General features: G+C 40.3%; 1 protein-coding gene across 2 annotated transcripts in view; it reads left to right on the forward strand.

Annotated features, from left to right (window-relative positions):
- dnaaf9 (dynein axonemal assembly factor 9) overlaps window positions 1-20,083 on the forward strand; it is a 34,176-nt gene that overhangs the window by 3,572 nt on the left and 10,521 nt on the right. Inside the window, exons 8-28 of one of the 2 annotated variants that reach the window (XM_086152357.1) lie at window positions 74-175; window positions 2,905-2,960; window positions 3,051-3,186; window positions 4,847-4,928; window positions 6,898-6,934; window positions 7,024-7,108; window positions 7,190-7,266; window positions 7,380-7,424; window positions 7,960-8,005; window positions 8,085-8,196; window positions 8,341-8,411; window positions 9,006-9,053; window positions 9,186-9,276; window positions 9,362-9,465; window positions 10,774-10,917; window positions 11,389-11,474; window positions 11,638-11,739; window positions 12,484-12,601; window positions 12,684-12,772; window positions 13,366-13,500; window positions 14,392-14,517. In XM_086152357.1, the coding sequence (XP_086008483.1) occupies window positions 74-175; window positions 2,905-2,960; window positions 3,051-3,186; window positions 4,847-4,928; window positions 6,898-6,934; window positions 7,024-7,108; window positions 7,190-7,266; window positions 7,380-7,424; window positions 7,960-8,005; window positions 8,085-8,196; window positions 8,341-8,411; window positions 9,006-9,053; window positions 9,186-9,276; window positions 9,362-9,465; window positions 10,774-10,917; window positions 11,389-11,474; window positions 11,638-11,739; window positions 12,484-12,601; window positions 12,684-12,772; window positions 13,366-13,500; window positions 14,392-14,517 (1,892 nt within the window). The remainder of the gene's footprint in view (window positions 1-73; window positions 176-2,904; window positions 2,961-3,050; window positions 3,187-4,846; window positions 4,929-6,897; window positions 6,935-7,023; window positions 7,109-7,189; window positions 7,267-7,379; window positions 7,425-7,959; window positions 8,006-8,084; window positions 8,197-8,340; window positions 8,412-9,005; window positions 9,054-9,185; window positions 9,277-9,361; window positions 9,466-10,773; window positions 10,918-11,388; window positions 11,475-11,637; window positions 11,740-12,483; window positions 12,602-12,683; window positions 12,773-13,365; window positions 13,501-14,391; window positions 14,518-20,083) is intronic. The other variant, XM_086152367.1, reaches the window with a different exon arrangement.

The following is a 20,083-nucleotide window of genomic DNA, read 5'->3' on the forward strand; positions in this document are numbered from 1 at the left end:
GTGTATCGTTTGGTGTGTGGCTGGTTTCAACATGGTGGTCATGGGGATGATGCTCTTGTGTTGTCTGCTTTAGGACTTGATCAGCTTTGAGAAGCAGTGGAACAGCTTCTTCTCCAGCATGGACCTGGAGAGCCACTTGTCCATCTTGGAGCTGTCAGAGGCACAGGCTGGAGAGGTACCCTTGCCTTGGTCTCATATTTAATTTTCAGTTTCATGTTGTGTGGGCAGGAAAGGAAGAACTGAATATCTCTGTCTTTGGGTGCCATAATTTATTACTGATACTGTATATATCACACTGTGCTTCAAGGTAAATTATCAGCTACACAAGAAAATGAATGAAGTGTGTTCCACTTTTTTCAGATTATAAAGCACAACTAAATTGACCACCTCAATATATGGAAACGTTTAATTAGAAATAATTTGAAAATAGATCTGGATATAAAACAAGTGTCAGACTTTTCCTTATAAAAAGAAAAAAAAGTGTCTGGTTACTCATTCAGATGATATTTTATGTATATCAATTAATTTGTGTCATCCTGATTTTACACAATTGTTTCAGATTCTGATGGAGACTATTTCTGTTAGTGATATTTCTATTGTGGTTCTTAACTTCCGTTTGTGTTAATTGACTATTATAGTGCTCGTTGTAAGCATCACAGTGGACATGGTGATCACTGTCATGTAATGTCTGTATGACCTCATGGCCCCCTTGTATGTGTCTTTAGGCTTGCACACATCATATTTTCTGGAACTGCATTTGCCTGTTGTTTTGAAAATCCCCTCCAGTTTGATTCTGTGATCATGTTCCCTTAGTCCTCTCTCTCTCGTTTGCCTTTTTAATACTTTTTATAAGTGCATTCTGCTATTTTGGTTTCCATTTTATCATTGACACTTGTAAAATTCCAAAACAAGGAGAAAGGAAGTGTAGTGCAGGAAGAACCTGGTTCTTTTCAGGAACCACTCCAGTAAGAATCATCAAGGGAACTATTGACTGGTGGATGAATATGGACAGGCAGGTGTGATAGTGCAATCCACTGCCAGTGGGATAATGATATATCTTAGTCTTAATACATCCTGGTGCATTGGCTCCAAGAGACATGGATGTCTGCAGTGTGAATGTGTGTGTGTGCACGCACATAGCGTAGTCTTAAAGTATCAACAATAAATGAAGTATGAAATAAATAAAGATTTATAACATTGACTACCTGCCAACCATAGAAAGTCATGCTGGTTTATATTGTAGTTTGAAGACTGATTTCCCCCTGACCTACCTCACTGCCAGCATTGAATAAGCTCATGCTTAGAATCCCTTGATGTAAGTCTGTTTGTTCACGTAATTTAAATTTCCTTTTAATTTGTTGTTTAGACCAGTGCTTCCCAACCACTGTGCTGCACCATATTAGTGTGCCGTGAGAGATCATCAGCTGTGCCGTAGAAAAATGCCCACTTTCACCTGATTGATCCAAAAATGATTTATTCAATGCAAATAATGTGTCTTTGTACATCTATCTATGTAGGCACCATGCAGTGACAGGCAGAGAAGTTAAATGCTCTTCCACTAGATGGCAACAGGCAGTGAATTTACCTGTGTATCTACCTGCTGCTGCTCAAACAGCAGAGAAATTAGTGATGCTTCGAGACAGCAGCTGTGATACGCAATGGATTTTTTTTAAAAGTACATAATCAGGACCCTTTAGTCCTGAAGAACATTCTGACCCAGATGAAGGGCTAAGTATGAGTGGTGTTCAGATGAAAGTGAAAAATGTGAGCCCAAGACAATACAATGAAACTGTGTTTGAATTAACTTTTACTGCGGAACCAACTGAGCCGATTCCATGCCTGGTGTGTGGGGAAAAGCTGTTCAACAGTGCCATGGTTCCAAGCAAACTTAAATACCATCTCCAAACTAAACACCCTTCACTTCAAGATAAGAATGTGGACTATTTTGTTCTTCTTTGTAAACAAACTAACAAACAGGCAGCGTTGTTGAAGAAACCACCAAGACGAGTGAGAAAGCTCTGAAAGCTAGCTACAAAGTTGCTAAACTCATTGCTAAATCCAAACAAACTTACACCGTGGCAGAGACATTAATACTACCTGCCTACAAAATCATCGTAGAAGAAATGCTCGGCCCTGGTACTGTTCAAGAAAAAGCCTAAGTCCCGCTCTCAAATAATACCATTTTCAGATGTATTGATGACATGTCTGCAGACATTGAAAAGAGTGTTCTGGAAAAGTTGCACATCAGTGGGAAATTTACATTGCAACTCGACAAATCTACAAATATGAGTGGACATGCACAAATTCTGGCAAATGTGCGCTTTGTAGATGGATACAGAATCAGAGCAAATTTCCTGTTCTGCAAGGAATTGCCAGAAAGAACAACAGGGGAGGATATACTTCAAGTTGTATCACAGTACTTTGACCAAAGAGAACTCCATTAGTGTTAGCACTGATGGAGCAGTTGCAATGTTTGGCTGCGCCAAAGGATTTGTAAACAGGGTGAAAGTGCAGCATTCACATGCTATTGTGACGCATGTAATTAAAAATGTCATTAAAAACATTTTGACATTTATTTGGTGGTTTGCCATGTGATTTTTCTAATGTAAAATCTGTGCTGTGGCTCAAAAAGGTTGTTTTAACTGTTTGAAACCAACTAGAGCATTGGGAGCGTTATGGACTAGATCAGCAGTAATGCTATGCAAAATTATTTCTAATGGTACTGCTCTTGAATTTTAGTCAAATGTGTGTTTGTTAGTAGTTACTTTGGGGGGCTGTGAGCAATGAAAATGAAAAGAATGACACAGAACTGTTCTCAACTAGCTTAAATGACAACTTTTCCGAATGAAATGCACAGCACCCATTTTCTCCTTGTTAAGTGGGTGTGATGTGGTTCCTCCACAGACCTTCCGTACATATTACTCCCACGGGCTGATCTCAAGCAACATCACTGATAATAGGTATTTCTTTAGATTCTGTGTCATTATATTATATTCAGTTGCTGCTTGGTGTTGTTTGGATCCAAAGATCATTGATTTCTCCTATTTCAGCAGAGATAGGCAGCCTTTTGTGCTGTTCGGGGGGCATTCCTCACTGGAGGATCTGGAGAGCTACTCTTTCAACTTTCCCTCTGAGAGTCATCAGGTTCGCAACACGGGGCCCGGAGCTTCTGCAGCCCGACACATGGTGAGGTGCAACAGCTGGGAGGAGCATTAACTAGAACCTGAGCCAGCCAGGGGGAAACAGATCCCATAGCAACATTTAGATGTTGTCATACCAGAGATAAAATGGAAACACGGTGTTCTTGAATATCTGTACCGACCAGTTGCACCAAAAATGTTCGACTGATGTTGGCCAATGAAAGCCGATGAAATGTCAAACTCAAAGCACGTTAAAGCAACTTGTTGTGTGGATGTTCTCTTCTGGACATTCTGAAGGCATAAGATTGTATTTAATTAACAACTCGTACACCCCAGTATTAACATCAGCCGACATAAGAATCTACATCTAATGTTTGACATCAGATGTCATGACATTGACTTCACAACCTACATTCAACTGAATATCAATGTCACAAAACTGCGGATTCTTTGACTGATAGGATATGACTCAGCCATGGACTGATACCACTAAATTTATCTGGAGTTTTTTTCAGTGACACCACGTGAAAACGAGAGATAACAAGAAATTCGCTCAGAAAATAGATTGATTTGATGTAGAATGTTTTAGATGTGCCCTGCCTGTGATTCTCTATGCCAGAGTGAAGTGTTTCTTGTCATGTTTATTGAGGCGAAAACGTGTAATTAATGTGTAACAGGGTGATGAAGCGCCAGGGAGCAGCTGTCCTGCAGCACCACCCAGTGAAGACTGAACATCTAACTCATCTAAACAGCAGGGCAGCAGAGCCTAGTGTTTACTGCTTAGTACATTTATTTTAGTCAAACTGTCATTATTTTAAAAGCAAAAATAGGTCTTTTCCAAACACTACATATGCTGAAATAGAGACGTGAGTTGGCAACAACAACTTATAGATCTACAAATAATTATAGTATTGATAATATTGTTAATGCTATTAATATCAAAGGTTGCCTATAAAAACTAGTGGTGTGTTGCTTAGCCTAGTTAATTCAACATGATTCAATATTGGCAATTTCTGTTGATCAACCCCCCCCCCCAGCTTCTACACGAATCTTGAAGGTATCAGATTGAAAGACCTTGACAGGAATCACATGACCCTCATGTTTCATGTCTGATAGTCAGTAATATCAGGGTTTCTGCAGGTCATAAAGAGGCATTCAAAGTCATTAGATTTTGCAAAAATTTAGGCCTTAAATAGCATTAAAAGCATTCAATGTCAAGAGGCATTAAATTAAAAGTAATGAATATGCACTAAAAATCATGCACTATGTTCAATCCACGTGCTTCTATATTTCCATTGTCACTCAGAAGGGCGTATGTACATATCTTGTACTGTGCAAAATCTATTCCAGGTGTAAATGGTTGATATTATAAATAAATGTATCTGCAGTTAGACATGGTCATTTTTTTTTTTAAAGTGGCATTGAAATGGGCATTAAAGCATTAAATTTGATTACCTGCAGAAACCCTAAATATAAACAACATTACAAGATGAGGGGAGTCTGTGGTTTGACCTTGAAATGACAATGACAGTTTGACCAAAAAACATGAAATAACAAATGCCAAATGCCAAACTGCCAGTCTAATGCTGGTTTTGTCCGCCCAATCTGTCAATGCTGGCACCCACCTGGGTGGGTGCAGTTCTGGTCTGAAGTGAGAAAATATGCTGTGATTTCCTGTCTCAGTTTGAGCCTCTTTTCTCCTTCAGATTTTGCGGTGTGTGGCTCCCAAAGGACCTCTATCCTGCTCCCGGACCTATTTTTTCGGAACCACCCACACTCCATACCTAGGTAAGCAGGGCTTTCGGTCATTCTCCTCTTTGTAGAGGCTATTTGAGTGGTTACCAGCAGCACCTTGTTGCTGCCTGATGGTGGAAAAAACATTCGTTGCCACGGCAGCATGTTAGCAGCATCAACTCATCAATCACTGTCAACAGCATTCAGGCCCAGTACTGAGTGTAGGTACAGAAACCTTCATGACATTAAAGCAGCTGACTATTGTATAAAGCATTTCAACCACTGACTTCTTGTCCTTTCGGCTTTTCCCTTCAGGGGTCGCCACAGCGAATCAACCTTCTCCTTCTAAACCTATTCTCTGTATCCTCCTCTTTCACACCAACTACCTTCATATCCTCCCTCACTATGTCCATAAATCTTCTCTTTGGTCTTCCTCGAGACCTCCTGCTTGGCAGCCGCAATCCCGGCATCAGTCTACCAATATATTCACTATCTCTCCTCTGCACTTGACCAAACCTACACAGTCTGGCTTCTCTGACCTTCTCTCCAAAACATCTAACATGTGCTGTTTCCCTGATAGACTCATTCCTGATCCTATCCATACTGGTCACTCCCAAAGAGAGCCATAGCATCTTCATTTCTGCAACCTCTAGCTCTGCCTCCTGTCCTTTCCTTCTTGTAGCTGTTTCTAGGCCATACAGCATTGCTGGTCTCACCACTGTCCTGCACACCTCTCCTTTCATTCTGGCTGACAGTCTTCGCATACTACCCCTGACACTTTTCTCCACCCATTCCAACCTGTTTAAACTGTCTCTTCACCTCTTTTCCACACTCTCCGTTGCTCTGGACTGTTTACACCAAGTACCTGAAATCATCCAATGTCTTGATCTCCACTCCCTGTAGTCTCATTTTTCCACCAGGTTCCAGCGCATACCTCCATCTCTCTAGATTTTCCTCAATCTGTTCCCTGCTCTCACTACAGATCACTATATCATCTGCAAACATTATGGTCCATGGCCATTCCAGTCTAACCTCATCTGTCAGCCTGTCCATGACCACTGCAACTAGAAGGGCCTCAGAGCTGATCCCTGATGGAGTTCCACCTCCACCTTGAACTTCTCTGTTACCCCCACAACACACCGCACCACTGTCTCGCAGCTAGCATACATGTCTTGCACCTGTCTAACATACTTCTCTACAACTCCAGAGTTCCTCATACAATTCTAGAGCTCCTCTCTTGGCACCGTGTCGTATGCCTTCTCCAGATCTACAAAAACGTGATGCAGGTCCCTCTGGCCCTCTGTACTTCTTAATTAGCATTCTCAAAGCCCATGCTGCATCACTAGTACTCTTTCTAGGCATTAAGCCATACTGCTGTTCACAAATGCTGACTTCTGCTCTCAGTCTAGTTTCCACTACTCTTTCCCATAACTTCATTGCATGGATCATCAACTTTATCCCTGTATAGTAGCCGCAATTCTGCACATCCCCCTTATTCTTAAAACTAGGCACCATCACACTTCGTCTCCATTCTTTAGGCATCTTCTCACTCTCTAAGATCCTGTTGAATAATCGAGTCAGAAACTCTACCGCTGCCTCTTAGACACTTCCATACCTTCACAGGCATATCAGCACATCAGGACCAACAGCCTTTCCACTCTTCATCTGTTCACATTTAACTATGAGGCTGAGCCAAGGCAGTGTGAAGTGTGTCTCTTCTAGCAGACACACCTAAGAAAGGCCACTGAAAACTTAAGTTTTAAAAAGCTGCCTGTGATGAATAAACTCTCCAAATAAAAAACTAAAAATAGAGTTTATTATAATATAAGCAATATTACACACACACACACACACACACACACACACACACACACACACACACACACACACACACAAATATATTACAGTACACTTTTTGGGTTCAAAAAGGACTCAGTAGACCACAGGTCAGATGAAAGGCTGCATTTTATCAATTGAATGGTTGATGAGACATTTCTTTACATTTTACTCTTCCCACCCACAGGAATTGCAAAGATGGAGCAGAAGAAGACTGAAGTCATGTAAGTCCCTCAATACATCTCTTTATCCCCATCACAAATTTTCTTGACCAATAAGCAGAAGACTGAGTTATATCTTTGAAATTTTCCAGGCTTCTGTCTCAGATTTACTCTGCTGCTGTTCACTCTGTTCTGGCAGGAATCAAATGCTACTCCTCTACCTCCAGCTCTACCAAGGTAGAAAGAATGAGAATGAACTCGTTTTAGTTTCTGACTCTTCATGTATTCGCTCACTAAATAAATATATGTATGTTTTAGGCAAAGGATGTAGCAGTGCAAACCTTTCTAGTGACTTTGGACTCAATGAATTTAAGTCAGTACCGCAGTTTTCTCAGGTAAAAGCAAAGGCAACTCCACAAGCAGCTGCTTCAGCATCCCGAAAACTCTTAAGAGGAATCCTGAAAGCATGAAGTATGATTTTGAAGCCTGTGCTATGTTTCTGTCTTAGATCCAGGTGTGAATTTAGCATTCAAGCTGTGAATAAAGAAGGACGGTGAGTATTGCTTACAGATCATTCCAGGTTTTCCAGGATTGCACTTCTGGTACTGGGCGGGTCCATCTGTAACAGGATCCTCGAAATCCTTTATAATTCTGAGAAAATTTCCCCTCGTCTTTTTAGAAATATAGACCTAGGTGTTTTGCTCCAGACATTTTTGGTATTTTAGCTATTGCTGCTTATTCATTTCTTGATGACTGAGTTTGATGAAGTGAAGAACAAAAGCAATAAGAAAATGAGCAAAACCTGAAAATAAAATTGTAAGGAAAAAATAATGTAAAAACATCCATCTACATCAGTTATCTAATTGCTCATTATACTGTTTAAATGATAGCAAATTCTTGAAATCTACTGAAATTTTCTTAGCACATTTCATTTACCAAAATGACAGCACATATTTTTGATTAACTGGGATAACAATAAACCAAACTCAAAGAAAAGCCACAGCTATAATGAAGACTGAGGAGCTCTGAGGTTTTCTGTGGAACTTTTCCTTGACACATCCCGAAAAATGATCCCTTCTCCTTTTTAGGATCATCCCTTTGACTGATGAAGAAAGGCGCTATGTAGTCAAAACAGTATGTTTCGCAGTAACTTTGGCTTTATTTTACTGCTAAGACATTTGTATGGAGAGTAAAAATGCTGGTTCTGTTTCAGGCCTCCATGACAGTGCAGGACATCCCAGACCTTCTGCGGGGCGGGCAGCACCTGGGCACAGTGGTCTTCTCTGAGTCCTTCTTAGAGTCTAGTATCAATATTCAACCGAAAGGTGCTTTATGGATGGGAACTTCTCTTGTTTACATTTCGTTGTGGATGTGCGTTTTACCATGATAATCAAAGGCCAGTCGGATAGAAACACTGTCACCGTTGATTAGACCTATGCCTTCACTGAGCATGTGTTTCTGTCCTCCAGATGGCGCCATGACCCTAGACAGCTGCTACACTATCCTGACCACGACAGTACCTCGATACGCCTGCTGGCTGGTAAATTTAACTCACATTCACATGATGATCAAAGTCATTATTTTAAAGATCCACACAAGTTACTTAACATCTGGAATCTTAAACCCCCTTGTTAAGTGCCCTCTCAGACGTCAGAGTTATAAATCCACATAACACCTTATCAACTATGAGTTGTACGTCAAGACTTTCGAGTGAAAATATGCATTATACAGGGGTTGTTTAGACTCCAGCTAATACTCCATTGAAATCTGCTGTGTGTTATTGCAGAGAGCCAGAAATCCTTAAACTGAAATTTATACTTGCATTTTTATAAAACCAATGGAATGTGGTGTGTGTGTGTGTGTGTGTGTGTGTGTGTGTGTGTGTGTGTGTGTGTTGTTTGTGTGTTTGTTTGTGTGTTTGTTTGTGTGTGTGTGTGTGTGTGTGTGTGTGTGTCTTAAAGAAGTAACCAAACCTTGTTATAATCATTATTAATTAACTGCTTCAATTCCACATGCGCAAACCTGTAACTCAGTCCTATCCTGGCACTTCTTGCATCTTCACTCCGACTAAAATGTCCAGACAATTTTCCTAAAATCTTCATATGCGAACAAATTCAAATGGTTTCCCTCTCAGATGGAGTCTGACGTCAAGCAGTCAGAGAAAGCACGGCGTCTCACTAAGGTAATGTTTGAACGCTATATGTAGCATCTTCTCAGACTCAGTTACACAGTCTCACCCTGTGTGTATGTGTGCGTGCTTGCTTGTGGTTTGTGTGTGTGTGTGTGTGTGTGTGTGTGTGTGTGTGTGTGACAGAAAGAGGAAGACTCCTGTTTGGGAGAGGCTCTGACTGTAGCAGATCCAGCTTATGTTGCCTCCAGCAGCCTGCTTTCTACCCCAGAAGAAGGTAACAAGTCCTTGGTCCCCTTAATATTTGCATTTTAAGGTTTTTTTTTTTTCTAAATACAAACATTTTAAATTGCCAATTTTAGGAAAGATTATCTTCTTCTCCGGTGGTCTCCTCTTTATACATTCTCAATATGGAAGCATCACCCTCTCCAAAGATCACATCAGTACCATCAAGTTCTACCATCCGGTAGGTCTACTAGACAAACAAACACACACAAACCAAACACACACATACACACATACACACATACACACAACACACACAGACACACACAATTATCACAAGACCTGGTCATGTGACCTGCTGTGTTCTCAAGTTCAGTAAGCATGCAGTTAGTTGGTCACTCACATGGCAATGTTCAGAAAAAACTTATCAAAATAATAGTCACACTTACAGAGACACATTGAAATATTTATTGATTTTCTCCAGCAAAGTGACAACGAACCAAAGTTAATGTTTTTAAAAGTTTGGCTTCCAAAGAATACCTCTGAAACACTTTTGAAACATGGTTTCAGAAGTGTAATCTCCTCAGGTTTTTCTTGCATTAACATATTTATTCATATTTACTTCTTACTCATTTCTCACGCAAAATTTGCTAAATTTATTTGTGATTTTCATGTTACTCAGTTTTACCTCAATTTTTCTTGTTTTCAACAGGTAGACAAATCCTATCTTACACATTTATAGTTAAAGCACCGTTTATTTTCATTGAGTTGCGTCATATTTAATATTAATCAATTTGCCGTTAAATCATGATAATTTCCAAGTTGTTTTTTTATAGTATATTTTTCAGTTATCTTTTGATCCATCCATCCATCCATAGCCTGCCACATCCTACTCAGGGTTGTGGGGGATGCTGGTACCTATCTCAGCTCCCATAGAGAGAGAGGAATGGTACACGCTGGACTGGTCACCAGTCAATCTCATGTATAGACAGACAACCACTTACTCTCTCATTTGCACATCTGCGCAATTTACCAAATTTTTCCAGTTAACCTGCTGTATGTTTTTGGACTCTCTGAGGAATTTGAGAACCTGGGGAGGAACCCACGCAGATACAGGGAGAACATGCATTTCCACACAGAAAGGTCCCCTGTTTGAATCGAACCAGGGTCCTTCATGCTGTGGAGCGCTAACCACTGCACCACCGTGCCGCCCTTATCTTTTGATGCTTTTAATTAGCAGTTTATTCATAACATCTTCAATGACATTGAAAAAATTCAAGTGGATTTACTGCAATTTAAAACAGAAAAAATATGAGCAATCTATGTCTCACATTTTCAGTTTATGAGGAAAAAAATCTACAAGGCAATATTATATGATCTGCCCGGCCCTGACCAAACATATTTATCTAAAAATGATCCAGTTGATGTATAATGAGTTAATCATTGATTTAACAGATGGCTCTTTGCTGGCATTGACAAGGTCGCTCAAACATGGTCAGATTTTTTTCTGCCAGCCAGTGTGATTCAGCATGAATCCTCTTATCGACAGGACTACAGTGCCGTTGCCTCTCTTTTCGTGGAATACGAGAGTGGCCTGCTCCCCCATCTCCCATTCCCCCTCCACAGCCCTGATCAGTGCCTGGTCCTTGCTCTACAGCCCCACTCTAAGAGCTACCGGGCCTTCTACTCCAAGGTGAGTCCTGAGTCCCTCAGCATCCTGTCTGTCAACCATGTGGAAAGACAGCAGGGATGTTCCTCAGCTCCTTATTTTTATAATCAGTTCTGCACAAGTCACAAAAATCCTCATTTATCTCTTACCAGCTGATGTTTACCAATCAAAAGAAAAGGAAGTGAGCCTGAAAAGACATGGGGAAGCAATGGCTTCAGAGCAACCTGAGCCCAGGCTTTTGCTCGCAGGGATTATTTCACTTAAGTCTGGCTTTGTGATACTTTGAAATAGACTTTATTCATTACATAAGACAGCAAAAGTAAAGTAAGACTGGTGGAAGGTGCCCAGTTATTACTTTTCTCACTCAAGGGTCAAATAGAAATACAAAATAATGTCACCATTGTTAAAAAAAAAGGATGATCCATCAGAAAGTGGTCCAAAATCTTTACTTCCTCTCAGTCTCTTTGGTTTAATAGTCTCCCCTGTTATTTTCAGGTTTTGTCTGTGTGGCAAAACCCAGAGTCTGGAATCGAACTCCAGCAGGTCGATAAAGACCAACTGATCTGGAACCAGAGAAACATGTAAGAACCAGCTTGTTTTAATCCGTACGTTATCATTTTTTAGGGTGATAAAGTGAGCCTCGCTCGTACATGTTTTTATATCAATGCATCCATATCCATTATAACGATACTCAACCAAATCCAAATATTTATTGATCCAAAAAATAACTGCATTTCATTCCAGGCACACCAGACTGCAGAAACTGCATGACAGCCAGGAGCCCCCATTGGCCAAACGCAGAGGCAGCCTGAAAACTTCATACTCGCAACTGCCAGAGCAGGACATGTTAGTATCTACACCTTCACTGATGAAGAGGATAAGATTAACTCCTCTTCACACGTTTATCGTAACAGACAAGGTGTTTGGATGGAGTCACTAACTTAAGTCACAATGTGGCACTTTAGAAACACTGTCTAGTAATAAAACCCACAGTCATTTCATGACCTTATCCCACTTAAGTACCCAGGCACTTTGTTCAATTATGACTATTCACACGGGATTTTTTTTCCTTCTTTCAAAGTTTCTTATGATAATACCAAATTATTTTCTTACTACGTCTGTGTTATAGTTTTTTTCACATTCAACTTTAATTCCATCCAACCATTATCTGCCGTTTATCATGCACTCAGGGTCAAAGGGATGCTTGAGCCCATCCCACCTGTCATTGGGCTAGAGGGTGGTCACAGCCTGGACCCGTCACCCATTGATTACAGGGCCACATATAGAGACAAACAACCATTCGTTCTCATTCATGTCTGGTCAATATTCCAATTAGATTTTATTTTATCACAGAATAAATTATACAAAATTATATGTTTACAATCAGGGTTGTTTTGCTGGTGTGTCAGTTTTAGTTGGTGCTTGTTAAAGTCCTGTTCATAAAAGTAATCCTGGAGTGAATACAAGCAGTGAAACAGGATTGATGGACAAACACCGAATAGTGAAACAAAAGAACCTGGTTTGAGTTTATCACTTTTTTCTAATTATTTATCCAAATAAGTCACTCATCCTTGCACCTCTCTCTGCCAGGTTCCTTCAGCACTTCTCTTTGAGCAGCATAAGTCAGGAGCCCATTCTCTCTGACCACCTGGAGGTGCTCTTCCCCTCTGCTGAGCTGAGGAAGCCTGTTTGCAGAGAAGTAGACAAGGTGAGCCGCGAGTCTCTGTTCCAGATCAAATAATTGTGTCTGATTATCTGTGAAATGTGTTAAAGCTGACACTGTTTTGAAGGTTCTCATCACTATCATCTCTGGACTGCCAGGGAGCCACAAGAAGAGGCTCTGCAACTTCCTGGTCCAGCTTAACCTCGAACACGGAAGGTGAAAAATTCCCTACCCTTTGATTTTCTCCACATTTCTGTTGTCCTTTTTTTGACATCTCCAGTTAAACAGGGAGGTATATTAACTGAATAACCAGTATTTTGTGCTACTCTTTCATGCATTTTATTTATATCAAATAATTTCATTTTGCGGTTTTGCAATGTAAATTCAAACATGGATCCTTGACGTCCATTTTTTGTGTTTTGACAGTTCACTATTTTCAGGATCATGACATGAAATAATAAAATGAGCAGGCATTCCCAAAATGTAACTCATCAGCCTTAAATGAATAAATAAAAATCAGAAATAATCAAGAAAAAAAGGAAATTTGCAGGAGTTCACTGGAAGATATGCTGAACATCAGGAACATTGCATTGCATTTGTAGTCAAACCAAAAGTGCACTGTATAAGTCCTGGAGTAACATGCAGATAATTCATTTTTGTTGTGCTTTTAACATATCATTTTCCAGAAACAGCAGATTTTGTGAGTGACTGTTGATCATAGAAAGGCTTATGGTGATGATCATATATAGAGGAACAAAACTTACTCAAAATATATATTTGCACCTTTTTCTCCTCTCCCTCCCTTGTAGGTGGGCGGTGTATGAGCCTGCTCCTGACAGCTGCGCTAGCTTTTCAGCCTCTCACCTGCAGCAGTATTTGTCCAGCTTCCTGGAGTGCCAGAGAAGCCCGGGAGTGAAACCCCGTCTGCTACTGCTCTCACCTGGGTAAGAGCCAACCACCCAGCGGGAGGCTGCAGCGACCCGGGGAGCCTGGACACCTTTAGTTGAGCAGAACTGAGCGGCATCATTTTATTAAACTGCAGAAAATGGCAGCATAATTATAATGTTTTATGATGTATATGAGGGGTGCAAAGGTGCAGTGAAAAAAGTGGTTTGGCACATATCTCTGCTTTGAGGTCATGATTCAGTGATATTCTGCTTAAAACAATTAAATTGAACACAACCAACTGCTAAATAGCAAAATTTACAAAATTTTTGTGAAACAACTAAAAAACTTGTCTATAATGCTGAATGTTAACTGAACCTCTACTGTGCCTTTTTCCCATTGTAAGATTTCAGCCTTACGTAGCCTCATTCAGCATCTATGCGATAAACACTTAAGGTAAAATAACTCTTTAGAAGTTATATATTTTTTTAAAGTGCTTCTACAAAAAAACAAGAGCTTCATAGAGCCCACTAATCACTTTTATCATAGCTCGGTCTTTTATAGTATAAAACATGGGCTGTTAGTATATGCTTTGGTGTTGTAACATTTGTACATATGAGGCTGTTTTGGGCAACAGAGATTCTGATCCATGTGTATTTATTCATTGTTCTCTCAGTTTACTGAGGAATCCTGGTTGTTCCTGAAGAGCAGGCTGAGGTGATAGTGGAGGAAATCAAAAGTATCTCCAGGGAATCAGTGTTCAGGGCACAGAGTTGTACAATGGAGGAGCTCAATCAAAGGCCTCTGGGGCGAATCTCACCAATCTGTTTTTATAGATTTATAGACTGTTCAAGTGTTAAGTGTCTATAGTAACATAGATGTGAATAACGTATGAAGTTGTCTGTTTTATCTGGGCTGAAACATTGCAAATGCTTCTCATATCTATGCAGATATACAGATGTTCTGGACGTGGTTCAGGCCGTGCTGTTCCACCCTGATCCAGCCGTCCAGGCCCGCTTAACCATCGGAGCCATCACCGCTTGTGTGGACCCCCTCGCCTCCTGCCTGGAGCACAGGTGAACTCGCCATCTGCTGCACTCCGGGCATTACCTGTGCTGCTGTTAGACAGAAGCAGATGAAGCATGTTTTGCTGCCATGACAAAATATGGCCAGTCCAAATATAAAAGAGCCAGAGTAAGTCCATTTCCAAGCCGTCCATTAAAGTTGTCCTTTAGTAAATTAGAAATTAGGAAGAGATCTGCACGGTGTCCAGGTAAGTCCTGAAATAGGAGCACTGGCAGTTTTACAGGGTAGGCTTTGTAGTTGTCTCAGTGACTTAAAATGCAATTACGTTCATCCTATCTTGTTCAACTCTTCATTTTTATCATTGGTTGATTCTATTTCAGTGTGAATGTTGTAAAAGAAATTACTTAATTTGTCAAATGGATAGTTGACCAAAAGAGTTTGAAATTTTTGTAATGAGCATTTTTCCCAAATGTCAGCTGTGGCTGTTTAAATTTGATTCTATTCAATCAGATTTTTGCTTTTTTGGCTTTTTCTTAGTTTATTTTTTTTAGATATTTAGATATTGCCAATGCCATCAATTTACCCCTGACCTGATTTGAATCATTATACCATCTTGATTTTCCACATGATGCAGATTGTTACGTCTTCATGTCGCGATAACTGATTACTTTTCGAACCACTACTTGAAAATGAATGGTTAAAATAATTTTCCCCTCTTCATTATGATTTTTTTATCATACATTATGTAGTTTTTACAGTATACCAGTATGCCACAGGCATACACTGTATCACCATACCATTGACGGTACTCTTTGGATTACCAATATTTTTCTTATGATACACTGGCATTTATAATAAGCAGAAACACACTTTTGTGTGTATACTAGTCACAGCTGACTCTATCACCATAAAAAGGGTAAAACAGATATTTGCCATCGGAGCGACCTTATTTCCAGCTTATAGCTCTTCTGGTGTCTGCTCTTGGCCAAGTGACTTGTAATAAGTCAGCCAATCAGTTATTGGCAAAAAATCCAATTTGCAGCTCTATTTTCAGACTATTAACAGAAATTTCTAAGAGATGAAAATGGAAAACATCGACAGTTTTAGGAAGATTTGCAAAAGCTATGTGACAGGTGTATACATGCATCCACACACACAAACACACTTGGATATAATTTCAGTTTTTGTTCAGAGAGGGAGAATGAGCATTTATGAACCCTAACACCTCCGTATATGATGTAACTGCAGTAGATTCAGTCTTACTTGCACATTCTCATGTGTTTCCTCCCTTGAGAAAAACATTGTAAAAACAGCAAATAATCACAGGCAGGCGCAGGAGAACAAATATCAGTGCATATGAGCGTGATTGAGGAGATGTAAACAAAGGAAACGCAACAAATACAAATACAACCTGAACACAAGCTAAACTACAAAAGTAAGGTGCATTAGCATTACAAAAGCACTCAGTCACAAACACAAAAGCACATAATCATGCTAAAAAAGAGGAGAGAAAAGCTTGTATGCCTCCAAATATACTGACCCTGATCCAAAAAAAGCCCAGGTCTACAGTAGTGTGATTTGACAGCAGAAACCGTTTGAAGATATGATTTGAAAGTGAGTGGAACTAAAGCTGACACTGAAAAGGCTGAATCAGCCTTTGTTTTGTATATAGGCTGTGGAGTGGTTAGGAGACCGCGGCTGGCCTGTGGTGGCTGTTTGGATGGGATGCTTTGACAAGCTCAGATCATTTAGACACTGCTTAGTAACTTTGAGCTCTTTGAAAGTGATCCTAAAAGTCACAACGAGTGGAATCGGTGAAGCCAGCATTGATGCCATGTGAGAGAGTCCCTTTGGTTTTGTTAATATGTATACTGAGTCCTGAATGCCTTGGAGCTGCTCCCTGACCTAAGTGTTAAGGCCAATGAGCCAAGCATTACAGTCATAGGGATATGAGAAATTGATTCATAGAGTTTTCTGTGCTACTAAGGGGAAGTACCAGTCTAATTTTGGAAACGTTTCTCAGTTGATAAAGTCACAGCAGGGCTGTTTTCTTCATATGTTGCTCCGGGATTGTGTCGCTATCAAAGATAATACCCAGCTTTGATGTAGCAGGTGAGGGGGTAGAGCATAGTTCTGGGCCAATGATGAAATCTTCCATCTTGTCAGAGCTGGGCTGTAGAAACGTTTGAGAATATAAGCTATGCAATTTCTTGGTGTCCATGGGATTACATGACAAGTATAGCTGTGTCTCACCAGTGTAGCTATGGAAGAAGATACTATGATGAGAGATTTTCTGCCTCATCAGGGTGTAGTCCCAAGATGGATCCTTGTGGTATTCCATCTTTAGTTTGAGCTGTATGTCATCAATCTATCAATACTAGTATTGGGTACCCTGTTTTATTTTTAGTCCATGTCAGAATCAGTTGTCCCACTTGCAGTGAACAGATGACATTAAACTGGTGTGTCACCACTGAAAACCTGAGAGTTATGTTATTTAAGTTCTGCTTAAGGATCTGGTTTCACTGTCCTTGGTAGAGCTGAGCTTGTGATGGTAACATATTGTAAATATTCTCAAATGAGTACAACCTGATAAGCATTTTTGTAGCGTGTTACACTTGCTAACTTTGTTTCAAATTTCAATTACAAAGTAGTTACAATAATAACAAAAAGCATTACAAGGTAAGGGTTAAACAAAATGCAAATTCTTGCCTCAGGGTTGTAATAATAACATTTGCAATAGCTAGAGTTAGCCAAAACAAAAGAAAAAGGTTTCTAAGGTACTGTATTTTTCAGACTTTTAGTACCACTTTTTTCATGGTTTGGCTGGTCCTGCGACTTGTACTCAGGTGCGACTTATATATTAAAATATTTACGGTAATTTCACATTGTTCGTTTTTTTTCACACTGTCAGTGACGAAAGTGTGCTCTAGGCTTGTGTGCCAGTATTGCTACTCCTATTACTCCTGTACCACAGAAAATTGAAAATTTCAACATCACTTATAAAGACAACCAAGAAAGGCTGAGCAGAAATGCCCCCATAAGGAAAATCATAATCTGCAGATTACAAGCTGCAAGTAGTGAAAAAATGCAGCTGAAAACAGTAATTGAGCAGCACAAAGAAAGTTTGAACTGAGCGAGAAACTAGTAAAGGACTGGCGAAAAGTTGTGGATACTCTAACTGCAATGAAGAAAACAGAAAAGCTAATTGTGGGCTAAAAATTAGATGGCTGGAGGAACAAGTTCACAAATGGGTGTTTGAACAACATGCTGAGGGGAGAGGCTTGTCAACGGTGCAGCTACGTCTTCACGCCCAGGCAGTTGCCAAGGCGATAAATATAAATGACTTTACGGGAGGGCCTTCTTGGTGTTACTGCTTCGTGCTACATAACCGCCTCTCTATCAGAGCATGGACTTTACTTGCGGTAAACTCAGAGCAGGTTTGCCTCTTATCAAGCCCAGCAGGAGCTTGATAAATGTCCTACTTTGGTGCAGCTGGATGAGTAACATTTGTATCATCTTAAAGGAGTTCTTCTACAAAAATCTTTCTAGAAGGACATTCTCGCTTCATTCAGGCTGGTTCATCTTAGGACAGCTGCTCCAACCAAATGTAATCTTACCACGATAAACTTCTCTAAACACTTGTGCGATGCCACCCACCTCATTTATCTGTCGCTGTGTTTATTATGTGTCAAAAAGTCATTATTCACATTTGCTGCCCCCCCATCAGGTGTTGACAATTTTGGTTCACAAATGCACATCAGCAAATACAGTTGCATGGTACAGAAGTGAATATTATAAAAAAGGGATGCATATAAATCCATTGGTGTAGCATAGTCTGCAAAATAGAAGCCCAGCACACCAAAATCAATGGAAATTACACTGAAGTGCTATCCATCTATTTGTGTGTTGAAATAACACACCGGGGGGGCCAAATGATGACGGACAGGGCAGGATGTTGATAAATTGTTGAAACACTGGTGGTTTCTAGGAAGCAGTTACATGACACTTTTAGCTATTAAAATTAAAGGCTGGGTCCCTTTTCCAGAGTGGATCAGTCCTACATTTAATCTCACCCTCCTTTTGTTACAGGCTTTAGACGTAGCTTACAGAGATTCTCACTGTCGTAGACTGACCGAGCTGCTTCGCACATATGTCATACCACTCCAGTTAATAGGCTGTTTTCCATTGCATGTCCAGGCCCGACTCGGCCTTACACACACAACACTTACACACGGAAACACAGAACAGTTGACCGGCACATTTTCTCAGCATGCTTGGAGAACTACTGCTGCCTTCATTATCCCCTAGAAATTCAATTGGAAAGCCTCTAGAATTTTTATTCTGCACATTCATCACAGGGCAAACGTTAGAGCTCATATCAAGCCTCAGAAAAGAAAAGAAGAAAAAATCAAACAAGAGCACATTCTATCTGAGCCCAGACCATCAATTGTGTTAATGGGCCCGGAGCCTGACCTGACATTTTCTTAATATGTTGCTTTTTATAATAAAAGTTTGAGACTACAATCCTGAGTAATTTAGATGATAGAAATATGTTCAGGACTGGGGCTTAATGATCCAGAACCTAGATGTAGCTGTCACCGGTGTGAATGTCTGTATCTGAGACTAAAGTTTGAGCACTTTGTGGAAACTAAGAGAGCTGCACCAACATCAAACCAATGAAAATATAAACTAGCCGTAATGCTAGCAATAAAATTAATGCCATGCAATTATATCAACGCTGCAAAAAGGGAGAGCAGCTGTGAGGTTTTCAAGCACCTTCTATGCCATGGAGTCATTCTACTGGATGGTCTTCACCTTTTGTTAAACTCAACGATCCTAACATCCGTGCCGCTTTGAACATTGTGTGTTTGTCACCCAACATCCCTGCCGATCAGCTGTTAGCTGATAGCTGCCGATGACCTGCTCAGCAGAGCTCAATAGTTAGCGATCCACCGGCATACCCAACAAACTGAGGATTATCTACTCCGGTTCTATTATTGTATTATGTAACAAAAGAATGCTGTCACAAATTATAACTATATCTGGCCATGAGGTGGCCCTGAGATGGGAATCTAACCTCCAGCAACATGAAGGATAAATTTTACAGAAATGAAACCTCAACACTGCTAAACACTAGGTCATTATCACATGAACTCAGTTTAAGGAATGCATCTGTCTATTTGTTGATATTTCGATCCCTCCTTAACAAGCCTACTGCATTTTGTTTGACTGAGCGGTGACATTATGTGGTCAGTTCTGACTTTCTGACTTTTCCGTCAGAGACCTCTTCAATTACCCCCCCCGGCCATAGATCATATGGATGTGTATGTTCCCACCATATGCGCTGCTAATTTGGTGTGGTTGGTCTAGCTTAGACATGACCTGTCTGTTACCTCCCTCTGCATAGTGTACTAATCCTGTAGATTCACATATGCAGCCACCATGCCCTCCTCGGTGAAGCTTTCAGTCAGTCTTGATCCATTCTTTGTGATGGATGTAGACAGTTCATTACATCACGACAGGGAAGATAAATGCCTTTGAAATTACTGATCCTACAGCCTGCAGCTGATCTGCAGAGCTACAGTGGAGGTCATGAATGGGGTTGAGGGGGACTTA

This window comes from Fistularia commersonii, chromosome 1 (genome assembly GCF_037954325.1).
Source record: "Fistularia commersonii isolate RoL2024-O1a breed Wild chromosome 1, RoL_Fcom_v1.0, whole genome shotgun sequence".
NCBI lineage: Eukaryota > Metazoa > Chordata > Actinopteri > Syngnathiformes > Fistulariidae > Fistularia > Fistularia commersonii.